Source organism: Phacochoerus africanus, chromosome 2, assembly GCF_016906955.1.
Source record: "Phacochoerus africanus isolate WHEZ1 chromosome 2, ROS_Pafr_v1, whole genome shotgun sequence".
In the NCBI taxonomy this organism is placed as follows: domain Eukaryota; kingdom Metazoa; phylum Chordata; class Mammalia; order Artiodactyla; family Suidae; genus Phacochoerus; species Phacochoerus africanus.
This window is the reverse complement of record NC_062545.1, coordinates 78,020,775-78,033,894: the sequence shown is the minus strand read 5'-3', so window position 1 is coordinate 78,033,894 and position 13,120 is coordinate 78,020,775. Positions and strand designations below refer to the sequence as shown.

The following is a 13,120-nucleotide window of genomic DNA, read 5'->3' as shown; positions in this document are numbered from 1 at the left end:
ATTGTGGCGCAGTGATTAACGAATCCGCCTGGGAACCATGGGTTTGCGGGTTCTATCCCTGCCCTTGCTCAGTGGGTTGAGTGAGCATCCGGTGTTGCCGTGAGCTGTGGTGTAGGTCGCAGACGCGGGTCGGATCAGGCATTGCTGTGGCTGTGGTGTAGTCCGGCGGCTACAGCTCCAATTGGACCCCTAGCCTGGGAACCTCCATATGCCACGGGAGCAGCCCAAGAAATGACAAAAAGACAAAAAAACAAAAAGCAAAAAACAAACTGGTGAGGGTCCCCTTTGTCAATTGTGGGGGAACATTGGAAGGATGTTGATAGTTTGATTATTATACTCATTACAAAAAAAAAAAAAAGGATGTAAAGTTTATGGAAGATGTCATGAGAATGGGTTAAAAGGGCCTCTCTTGAGAAGCATAACACAGACTGTCATGTTCATAAGATCCTTGCATTTTCATTTCAGAGATAAATTGGCCTTCACTCAGAGTCGGGCTGCCAGCTATTTCTTCGATGGCTCTAGTTATGCAGTGGTGAGGGATATCACAAGGAGAGGGAAATTTGGTCAGGTAACTCGCTTTGACATAGAAGTTCGCACACCAGCTGACAACGGCCTTGTGCTCCTGATGGTCAATGGAGTGAGTAAAAATAAAAGTTCTGCATCTTTATTGCCTGTACTTTCTGCCATACATGTTTCTAGGAACCTTCCCAGGTTGAATGTGCCATGTCATCAGACTGAAGTTTTAATTTAGAAAGCAAAATTGGTGTTTTTTTTCTTCAGGGAAGTGATGTCAGCAATAAGTAAAAGCAGCCATGAAATGCATTTCCCTGCACTGCATTTTAGATGTGTTTATCAAATATCTTTAGAAAAACTAAGGGAATTTTGAGGAAAATTAGGTGAGCATGTGTCTGGAGAAATTTAGAACTTTTTAAATCATATGCTCTAATAGTTAAAAAAAAAGTTTGCATGCTTAATATATATACATATACACATATGTATCCTTTATTAATGATATACATATGCTATATATGAATGTAATACTCAAAACTAGGAATAAAAGATAGTTTATATAAAGCTAAAATATTGAATAAAAACCATTTTGAAGATGAAACAAAATAATTTTTGTTAATGACATAAAAATTATTAATAGTAGCAATGTTAGAACAATGTAATTAAACATGCTTGACTGTTTTTGAGTCTCGTTAAACTCTTTGTGATACAGAAGTCTTGTCCTGAGTCCAGTTTATTTTAATACTCCTTTTTATTGGCTGTCATAAGTGTACAAGACACCTCACATAAATAAAAATGTAGGAAATATATCATTAGCTGTGCTTACTAAATCATGATACTGATATTCAGTCTCATTCACTGATTGGCAAGAGTTTCTTTGAAATTTAGCTGGTGAATCTTTGTCTTTCCTGATGTCAGTTCTTACAAGCCAATCAGATATTGTATCATTTTGTAAACTTTAGCAGAAGAGTTCAAAACCATTGAAAATCTTCATTTAAAAGGTGTTTAAACAGGTTAGAAATTTCTTTCCAGAAATGTTTTAATAGTGCCAATATGAGAGTTTTTATGGGTGGTACACTTACATTGTTTTCATCAACAAATTTACTTAACATTAGAAAAACTTCCAGACATATTTTTTAGAAATCATTTCTCCAGAATACAGTTTTCTTCCCCCCCCCCCCAAAAAAACAGTTAGTTTCTCATCCATTGTTATAGTGCCCTACCTTGAAATGACAGATAAAGTTTTTTTTTTTTTTTTTTTGGCTGGACCCCATGTACAAGTTCCAGGCCAGGGGTGGAACTCACACCACAGCGGTGGCCTGAACCACAGTAGGGACAACACTGGATCCTTTACCCACTAAACCACCAGGAAACTCCTAGAATTCATGTTAAAAAGAATTTTAAGCTTGACAGCATTTTTAGTAATCTACAAGAAGCAATCTGCAAACATCTGTGTGTCTCAAAATATTTTCACACTACTGCATCTCAATAGAAAATCATTTTAAATATTCTGTTATTAAGTCATCACACTCATAAATCCATGTAACAAGACACACATAAACTACAATAAATTGCAATAAGACAAACACAAAGAAATGGGTGGGGGGCCATGGCCAGCTTTCAGGGGTGGAACTTCAGAGTCTCACATACCATGTGAATCTGAATACCTCAAAAATATATCCAAAGGATGAAATGGGAAAAAAAAAAAAGGTGAGGGGAGCAAAGTGAAGGCCGAGAGTCAATCCATGCATTAAATTTTTTTTTTGTCTTTTTTGTCTTTTTAGGGCTGCACGCTTGGCATATGTAAGTTCCCAGGCTAGGAGTCAAATTGGAGTTGTAGCCACTGGCCTATACAATAGCTACAGCAACTCCAGATCCAAGCCACATCTGTGACCTACACCACAGCTCATGGCAATGACAGATCCTTAACCCTCTGAGTGAGGCCGGGGATTGAACCTACGTCTTCATGGATGCTAATTAGATTCGTTTCCACTGAGCCACGAGGGGAACTCCCTAAATTTTTTCTTTTTTTTTTTCTCCCTCTCTCTTTTTTTTTTTTCCTTTCTTTTCTTTTTTTTTTCCTCAGGGCTACACCTGTGGCATATGGAAGTTCCCAGGCTAGGGGGCTAGGAGTAGAATCAGAGCTGCAGCTGCTGGCCTACACCACAACCACAGCAACACCAGATCTGAGCTAGATCTGTGATCTGTGCTGCAGCTTGTTGCAATATCAGATCCTTAACCCACTGAGTGAGGCCAGGGATTGAACCGACATCCTCACAGACACTATGTCGGGTTCTTAACCTGCTGAGCCACAGCAGGAACTCCATTTCTATCCATATATTATATATTAAGAATTAGCTTCTTTCTCTATTTTAGAGCTTTAAAGTGAGTATAAGTAGAAGTTGAAATCTTTTCTTTCTATCTCCCAGTGGATCGTGTTCCACATTCTCAAGAGTATACAAACTCTAATGAAGAGATCACTTTCTGCGAAATAGGGACTTTACCATAATACCTTATTTTTTTTTTTAGTATAATGATTTTTATTTTTTCCATTTTAGCTGGTTTACAGTATTCTGTCAATTTTCTTCTGTACAGCATGGTGACGCAGTTACACATACATGTATACATTCTTTTTTCTCAAATTATCATGCTCCATCATAAGTGACTAGATATAGTTCCCAATGCTACACAACAGGATCTCATTGCTAATGCATTCCAAAGGCAGTAGTCTGAATCTGTTACCCCAAGCTCCCAATCCATCCCATTCCTTCCCCCTCCCCCTTGGCAACCACAAGTCTATTCTCCAAGTCCATGAGTTTCTTTTCTGTAGAAAGTTTCATTTATGCTATATATTAGATTCCAAATATCTTATTTTTCAAATCCTTTGAATTCTTGTATCTATGAACTAAAGCAAACAAACTTGACTAGTAAATTACTTGGGTATTACAGAATTTCTTTGGTTCTTGAACATCATGTGGTCCAAGTGCATAATAATACTCTATTTACATAAATCCAATGTTTCAAAATAATACAGAAATGACCTTTTTATTATATCTGTATTTGCTGGTAGTTTTTTAAGGTTATTTTCAGCATACCTGGGAATAATTTTTCAGTATTACCAATTTTGCTCTTAAAGGGAATTCCCGCTGTGTCTCAGTGGGTTAAGGCTGTAGCTTTGTTACTGTAGTGGCTTGGGTCACTTCTGTGGCACAGGTTCAGTCCCTGGCCTGGGAACTTCCACATGCCATGGGTGGGGCCAAAAAAAGGGGGCAGGGGAATGTAATCAATCTATTGACCTGTTATAACTTTCCAATGTTGCCTAAAAATGGGTCAGTTGAATACATATGGTCTATAATACTTTTTTCAAGATTTTTAAAAGAGCAATAAGATAAATATAAAATTTCATTAATGCACAAAGTAAATGACAAACAATAGAAGATAGTTGTTTTAAATTGTGTATAAATATTAACTACTTCAGAATATGAATATGAGCCATAACTGCTGTTATGGATGTAGTTGTGATTTTTATTTCATAATAAGAATTTCATGAGACTGGTCTTCAGATAGTTTCAATAATAAAAAATACAGTGTTATTTCTCAAATTCAACTAAATCTGCTCTTTAACAATACCAGCACTTACATCTTATAACTTTTCTTCCTCTCCACAGAGTATGTTTTTCAGCCTGGAAATGCGCAATGGTTACCTTCATGTGTTCTATGACTTCGGGTTTAGCAGTGGCCCTGTGCATCTTGAAGACACAATGAAGAAAGCTCAAATTAATGATGCAAAATACCATGAGGTACCAGTCATTGTGGTTCCAGTGTTTTGTTTGTACTGAGATCTGCTGATTTGATCAGATGGTCCAATGAGATAAGTGAGAAAGTAATTGAATGAAGTACCTTCACATGTAAAGACCAAGTGAAGGGGCCTCATCTACTCAACTCCAGGATAACACTTGCTTTAAAAGAATGGATATTTTTTGTCATATTGATGTCTCTAATAAAAGAGTCAAAGATTCGTTTTAATTGCTTCATTGACCAGAAGGCTCCTGTTAGTGCTCAATAATCCTGATTACAATGGCATTCCTATTGAATCCTCTGTACATTTTTGAAAATGCCATGGTGTAGATACATAGCCATATTTTTATTTATTTGTTAAATCTAAAAAGAGCAGATATGAGTAAATAATTTCTTTTTGAACCATTTATCCAGCTCTTAGAAGATACTAACACAGATTTCCTTATAAGGAAAACTCACAAAGAATGCTCTTTGGTCTTGAAAAAGATGTGCAATGTAGTATTATATATTTCATCTATTTTCATTAACAACTTTAAGCCTATAATTTAATAAAATATATAAAAGATATAATGTCTTTTAAGCTGAACTGAAATGCAGAGAGTAGAAGGCTCAGTTTCTCTTTTCAATTCAAAGTCCCTAACTTAACTTTCATTAGACTTATTTACAATAAAATAATATTTTAATTGTTTCTCTGACCAGCATTTTCCCAGATTCATTAAAGTTCTCACTATGTCACCAAAAAATGGCACCTGGAAACATGCAGTCTAGGGTCCAGAAGGTACCTGTTTATGATTATTTCCCAAATCCCCTCAAAGGAGCAAAATAAAAAAATTTCTCATTACAAAATTTTCTTGGGCTAGCTTCATCTCCAAATGGTAATTCTCCTCTCCAACAAATGTGAACTTCTGGTTATATAAGTGAGAGTTTTCATGTCTGTAAGAAAGGAGATCTATTCCCCATTCTGTCCAGCTGTTATAATCAGAATAATTACAATATGTAGCAGTCTTCAAAAAGCTGATTGTTAAACAGTGATCAAGACTTACTATATATTATTTCTTCCAGATCTCAATCATTTACCACAATGATAAGAAAATGATTTTGGTAGTTGACAGACGACATGTCAAGAGCATGGATAATGAGAAGATGAAAATACCGTTTACAGACATATACATAGGAGGGGCTCCCCCAGAAATCTTACAATCTAGGTAAGCTTTTGTTGGTTGTTGTTGTTATTAAGCTGTTTGTTCCTAACGATGCACTTGTCTGAGTATTCAGCATCCAGGAAAGGTGTAGTAAATGTTTGAGCATTCCCATGTATTGCCTCTACACACACGTGTAGGAGCACACACACAATCATGCACCTCAGCCCCTGTGCTGCTGGTACTCGTGACTACCTTAAATTAGCATGTAGTAGATGTGATCTACATATTTCTTTAATTACTGCTTTACTCTTAGAACATAGTCTACTGCAGCATTTCTCATCTGCAAAGGGAAAGGTAGAGCATGTGTATTGTGTGAAAACAAAGAAGCACTGTGTCCCTTAATTTTTAATATAGTAAGTCTCTTACTTTAGACTTATTTGAACTCTCAAATAGCATCTGAAGGTAAACAGAAATTTTAAGCCTATCCCAAGGGTTGTAGATTATATATAATGAAACATTGTTGTAATTCAGCTATCTCATTACAGTCAGTTAATAGCATGAGAGACCCTTTAAACTGAAAGACAACTTTAGTATGTTCCAGTGCAGTCATTCTCAACCCTGGTTCTCATTAGAATAAGTTAGACAGGAGTTCCCTGATGGCCTAGTAGTTAAGGATTTGGTGTTGTCACTACTGTAGCTTGGGTTTGATAAGTAAACAAAGTAATAGAATAACCTAGAAAACTTTTATAAGCGTCATTACCCATGACCATTTTCCAGAAATTCTAATTGTTGTGGGATAAGGTTCCAAATTTAAGCTTCCTTTCTAAAGATCCTCTTCAGTTCCTTTAATCATGCCATACAGTATCTTTAACCATTGTGGCTGCTGTTACGTGCACCTCAACCTGTCAGTTAACATGGTCATCCAGGTATGATCTTGTCAGAGTAGAATATAATGGGACAATTACCCCTTAGTTTGGCCAATATTCGTCTAAAATACATTGAAGTTGTTGTAATTTTTGCTTGAAACTAAGTTTATATTCATTTAATATCCAGACATGTTCTTGGGTAATTCCTATTAGGCATGGTGAGAGATACTAGGATTACAATTTTGAGCAAAATGCCATCCTTGATCTTAAAGACAATGCATTTCTCACTTTCCTATTGCTCAAACAACCAACATTCACTATAAACTTCTCTACCCTTGGTTGATTTCAGTGTTGCAATTAAGGACATGAAGATGAATTCACGACCAAGTGGATTCGTTAAAGACTGAAGACATGGGTTCAAATCCTAATTTACCACTTGTGATATAAAAAAAAAAATTTCTTAGTTTCATTTTATAAGTTAAACCATGTCAAATTGCCAAGAGTTGACCATTTTTGATCCACACCTATGTCAATTTGTTATGCGTCACCCTATTACTCAACTGTAAAAGGGAAATAATAGCATCACCATTTACTCCACTGAATTGTTGCTAAGATAAAATGAACTAATGCAAGTTAAAGGATCTTAAAAACTATAACGGAGTAAATTGGCTTCATGCAGAATAAAGATGTTCTGTATGCAAAGATTAGACATTACTGTGTGCTTATGAAAGCATGAGAATGTGAAAATAATTATAAAGCTATTAAAAATTAGTATACATAAAATTTATATCCTACATGTGCAGGGTAACATCATTATCACCACATCATCATCATGGCTATATCAGTGATGACTAATTTTCTTTTGTAGAACCCTAAGAGCACACCTTCCCCTAGAAATCAACTTCAGAGGATGCATGAAGGGTTTCCAGTTCCAAAAGAAAGATTTCAACTTACTGGAGCAGACAGAAACCCTAGGAATTGGTTATGGTTGCCCAGAAGACTCTCTTGTAAGTATACAATCAGATGTTTTAAATAAATAGGTACATAATTTATTACTCTCAAAAGTTGAAAAAGCTCTTTTCTCTGTGGTCCTATGTCCATCTTGGACTCCTTTCTGCCACCAACAAAAAAGAAGAATTATTAAGCTAAAAAGGCTTGTGGGCTTCCTCTGTGGCTTGTCCACTTGCTTCATATATTGATGGTCGTTCTTCCAAAGCGCAAAGAAGCTACCCAGGCATCTTCACTCGCTCAGAGTGAGAAGATGGGGGAGCTGAAACGCTATCTGTGAGAGACACAAAATTCCAGTATAAGCCAGAAGTTAAAACATAACTGTTAATATAGGAGCTAGTGGATGAAGCTTTGGTATGTAAGAAATTGGCATTTTAAACATTTGATAATTATCAAAAACACTATATTCACTGTTTCTTTGGCACACAGATATCTCGCAGAGCATATTTCAATGGACAGAGTTTCATTGCTTCAGTTCAGAAAATATCTTTCTTTGATGGCTTTGAAGGAGGTTTTAATTTCCGAACATTACAGCCAAATGGGTTACTCTTCTATTATGCTTCAGGGGTAAGTATTTCTTTTCCCCTACAGAAACTTCTTTGTGATAATTATTTTTTCTAATAAAAACACTTTTAAGCATATTAAAAGTAATTTTTGATTTAGATTAGTTTTTACTCACATGTACACATATGGACTGTCTCACTTCAGATACTTTATAAAATATTATATATATATATATAATATATATTTTATATCAGGAGTTTTTAACCTAAGATTCATAGACCCACTTCTCAAAAACCCATAAAAATAATTCAGTGGGTCTGTGACAGGTGGGGAAAAAATTATATCTTTATTTTCTCTAGCCAAAATTTATTATTTTCTTCAGTTGTGAATGACAGCAACAAACAGCAGTAATATTGTCTGTGTGACTTTGTTATTAATAGAAATAACAGGTATTTTTCATTTCACATTACAGTTATCACAAATATCTCAAAATATCATTTTTGCTCATTGCTACTTCTAAATTATAGTAAGTAATATCTCTGCTGCTAGATTTTATTATTTAGTGCCTTAATGAAGTACATATATATCACTTATTTATCGTTTCGGTATTTTGAAACTTTTTTCTTTCTATGTTGGTTTCCTTTGTGTTCCTACATACTTTAGTTGATGCATATTAAAATATTATTTTATGAAGGGGCCCATATGTATCACTGACACTGGGATGACAGCTACTAGTATGACAAAATCACCTGAAATTTTAGGTTCAAAGTACAGGAAATTCCTCTTTCCATTAAAACATATCTAATTTTATAGGTAATATAAAATATAGAGTATTTTGTTGTTGTAGTTGTTCTATTCATAGAACTTATTTTATAAGGAGACTTCTCACACACACAGCGGTTCCTCTAAGCAAGCCCATTAAGTAAATGTTGAAAACGTGTCTGTCTTTTGGATCCCTGGCCTCCCCACTTCAAAACCTGTGCTTGCATTTCAGTCAGACGTGTTCTCCATCTCATTGGATAATGGCACCGTGATCATGGATGTAAAGGGAATCAAGGTGCAGTCAGCAGATAAGCAGTACAATGACGGGCTGTCCCATTTTGTCATTACCTCTGTCTCTCCTGCAAGGTACAGCTCCTCACTTAATATTCTTTCCCCCAGATGGCTTTATCTGTAGGGCATGATTCCATTAGACTACCCATCTTTTTACTTTTCTAGTGTTTCAAAAATGGTAGAAGAAACAACTTACCTTATTTTTAAAAATTGCTATTAATTTTCATGACAAGACAAATAAATCACTATAAAATTAACAAGAATGTAAAGGTTTTTTTTCCAGTAAAACCACAGGCTGTAATCTCCTTGAGGGAAGTGCCTGCACATAGCACTTATTGCATGGAGTGCAGTGTTTTGCACATTGAAGGGACTCGGCAAATATTGGTTTCATTAGATTTTTTTTTTTTTTTTAGTACTTTTAGGGCCACACCCATGACATATGGAGGTTCCCAAGCTAGAGGTAGAATCAGAGCTATAGCCGCCAGTCTGTGCCACAGCCACAGCAACACGGGATCCAAGCCATATCTGTGACCTACACCACAGCTCACAGCAATGCCGGATCCTTAACCCACTGAGTGAAGCCAAGGATCGAACCCGCATCCTCATGGATACTGTCAGGTTCGTTACCACTGAGCCGCAACAGGAACTCTGGTTTCGTTAGATTTTAATTAAACAATTGAGAATGATGCATTTATGGTCACATTTTAAAAGATCTACCTTTATCTTTAAAATATGTAATACTGAATTTCTTTTTCATATAAAGAACATTCTTTCTGGAAAAAGAAATTAATTTCTGCTGTAGACTGCTGGCTATTCTATGTCCACTTCTATGGAGCCCTCCTATTAAAAGAAAACATTAGTAAGTCTTTTCTAGACTCCATTTCCAACCACTATTAAGGTGCATTACAATGAAAATCATCTCCCACAAATGTGATTAAATGATCACTACACCCTGACTTATGTTCTGACTTTTTCACACCAAAAAAAAAAAATTGATGATAACTAGTCATCTGAACTTCTTCCTTCTCTGGGTTTAAATTCCAATCATAATTTGGAGAATCTTCTACCTATAGAAATATTCAACCATTTTACCCTGGGCCTCATGAAGATTCCAGCAACTTGTTATCTTGTCATTAACCAAATGTTCCTTTTTCCTTCTGTGAGAAAACCTGCAACCTAGAATGGAACTTGAGGTAAAATGTTAGCTGTGTGGTATGTAAAGAAGCTTTTTCCCTTACAGGTATGAGTTGATAGTAGATAAGAGCAGACTTGGGAGTAAGAACCCTACCAAAGGGAAAGTGGAACAGACACAAGCAGGTGAAAAGAAGTTCTACTTTGGTGGCTCACCCATCAGTCCCCAGTATGCTAATTTCACCGGCTGTATAAGTAATGCCTACTTCACCAGGTATAATACTCTTATAATTCATAAATATGCATGATTGATAAGGACAATCACATCAATAATGAAAATATGAACCCTGTTTAAACTGAGAGCTATGAAATAGCAAAGGCACTAGAGGGTAGTAATTAAAAGCTTGCATGTGCTTGAAAAACTGATAGACTTGAGATCGTGTGTAGGTTTTTTGCCTTTTAATTTCTATATGACATTGGCCAAGTAAGCTGTCATATCTTCACCTGCCAAATTCAGATAATAATAGGGCCTGCCTGGTAGACTTGTTATGAGGATTAAATGAGATAATGTGCATAAAGCACGTGGCATACAGCAAACCATAAATATTAAATGCAGTTATTTCTGTACTTATTACCACATCTGCGACCTACACCATAGCTCACAGCAACACTGGATCCTTAACCCACTGAGCGAGGCCAGGGATCAAACTCACATCTTCATGGGTACTAGTCAGGTTCGTTAACCACTGAGCCATGACAAGAACTCCCTCTGTCCATCTTTTAATCAAATTGTTTGGGTTTTCTAATGTTGAATTGTCTTTGCATATTTCGGGTATTATCGCCTTATCAGATATATATTTTGCAAATATCTTCTCCCATTCTATAAGCTATCTTTTCATTTCATCCTTAATAAAGACAGTGAGGACCCCGGAGTTCAAAAATACGCAAGGGAGGAATTTAATACAAAGTAGCACAGATGAGACCCCATCATCCAGAGCGTGATGAGAGAAAAACATGTCCATCCATCAGAATGGTGGTGCCAGGCACAAAATTATTGGTTAATTGATTAAATGACCATTTAAAGGGTTCTAATCAAGGTAGTGGTTGATGGATAAAGACCCATCACATACACACACATAAATTTTAATTGCTGAAGTTTTTTGACTTACGTAATTTTCATAATGTAATTCTGAACAATATTTTTAAGGTTTTTTTTTTTTTCCTCTGTTACAAACATAGGTTGGACAGAGATGTAGAGGTCGAAGATTTCCAGCGGTATGCTGAAAAGGTCCATACTTCTCTTTATGAGTGTCCCATTGAGTCTTCCCCATTGTTTCTCCTTCATAAAAAAGGAAAAAATTCCTCAAAGCCTAAAACAAGTCAGAATAAAAAGGTAAAAGATAATGCTGTGCCAGCTTCTTGATGGCTGTTGTATTCCACACATGCAGTTCTAGATACTGATGCTTTATAGAATTTACTCTTTGCAACTGTGTGCATATGAAAGGTCGGATTCTTATAGTATCTGATATTGCAGTTTACCTGATTTGTTACATCAGTTCTTGTTCCCAAAGGAACAGTTTAATCTTCTTTTACACCTGCTTCCAACTACTTTTCATTACAGTGGTTAAAATTGCTCTGTACCTATTGATTTGCATATATAATATATACTATTTATTATGATAATTCTCTAGTACCATTTGCTTTTGCATAACAATCTCCGGTTTCTGTCCCAATCCTGGACTAATTTAGTTTCTGATCTTACCCTCTTTTCCTCTCCTTCCTTGACCTTCATTTTACCCACTCCTATGCACAGATGATTTGTGGTATCAACTGGAGCCACTCTATCAATCTTGAGTCTTAAATTGCATTTGCTGATAACTGTTGTTTCTCCTTCATTTACTCCTAGCATGTACATTATTTACATTTATTATAAATTAAAGTCTAATTCCTTCTCATTCTTTTAGTCTAACTCTCCCTACTCCTTCCTAGTCCAGTGTTAATGGTGCACTCAGATACCACTGCTCTCATCCGGGTCCAGGCCATCACCATCTCTCACCTGAACTATTGTAATAGCCCCCCAACAGGCCTCCCTGCTTCCATCTCGCTCCCCAGTATCATGTTAACACAACAACCATATCTTTATAAAGACACTCCTCTTCTCAAAGTAGTTCCCCACCCCCCTCAAAGTAAATGAGTAAATGCTCAAGTCCTCACAATGTCATAAGAGGCCCTATATTTTCCAGACCTCTTTTCCTCACCCCCTTTTCTTCCTCCACTGGTGTCCTAGCTAGTTCTGAAACAGGCCACCACTCCTTCCTTAAAATCCTCACTTGAGCTTTCCTTTTACCTGGACCACTTTTCCCCCAGATCACTGCACAGACAACTCTTCCTTCTAGGATTGCCCAGCTCTCACATGCTTAATGAGGCCTACCTTAATCCCAATTCTATTTTTTAATTTATTGTTTTAATTGAAGTATAATTACTTCAGTTATAGTATAATATTATTATTACAGGTATACAGTATAGTGATTCACAATTTTAAAAGGTTATATCTGTTTATAGTTATTTTAAAATATTGATTGTGTTCCCTGTGTTGTACTATATATCCTGCAGCTTATTTTATACCTAATAGCTTATACCTCTTACTTCCCTACCACTATATTGCCCCTCCACCTGCCTTCTCACTGGTAACAACTATATCTGTGTCTGCTTCTTTTCACTAGTTTGCTGTATTTTTTAGATTCCGTATGTGATATCATCCAGTATTTGTCTTTCTCTGACTTATTTCACTTAGCATAATGCCCTCCAAATCCATCCATGTTGCTGCAAATAGCAAAATTTTATTCTTTTTGTGGTTGAGTAGTATTACCTTGTATAATATATATATGTATATACCTAGTGATGGACACTTAGCTTGCTTTAGCGTCATTGACAATTGTAAATAATGCTGCTATGAACATTGGGGTTCATATGTCTTTTCAAACTAGTGGGTTTTTTTTTTTTTTTGGCTATATACCCAGAAATAAAATTGCTGGGTCATACGGTAGTCCTATTTTTAGTTTTTTGAGATACCTTCTCACTATTTTCCACAGTGGCTACACCAATTTA

At 36.0% G+C, this 13,120-nt stretch overlaps 1 protein-coding gene across 3 annotated transcripts in view; it reads left to right on the top strand.

Annotated features, from left to right (window-relative positions):
- The window catches only part of LAMA4 (laminin subunit alpha 4), a 152,234-nt gene that overhangs the window by 120,600 nt on the left and 18,514 nt on the right, over nucleotides 1–13,120 (top strand). For all 3 annotated transcript variants that reach the window (XM_047762940.1, XM_047762950.1, XM_047762958.1), the window contains 8 exons: nucleotides 466–637; nucleotides 4,179–4,310; nucleotides 5,371–5,513; nucleotides 7,185–7,323; nucleotides 7,754–7,891; nucleotides 8,823–8,956; nucleotides 10,122–10,286; nucleotides 11,252–11,405. In XM_047762940.1, the coding sequence (XP_047618896.1) occupies nucleotides 466–637; nucleotides 4,179–4,310; nucleotides 5,371–5,513; nucleotides 7,185–7,323; nucleotides 7,754–7,891; nucleotides 8,823–8,956; nucleotides 10,122–10,286; nucleotides 11,252–11,405 (1,177 nt within the window). The remainder of the gene's footprint in view (nucleotides 1–465; nucleotides 638–4,178; nucleotides 4,311–5,370; nucleotides 5,514–7,184; nucleotides 7,324–7,753; nucleotides 7,892–8,822; nucleotides 8,957–10,121; nucleotides 10,287–11,251; nucleotides 11,406–13,120) is intronic.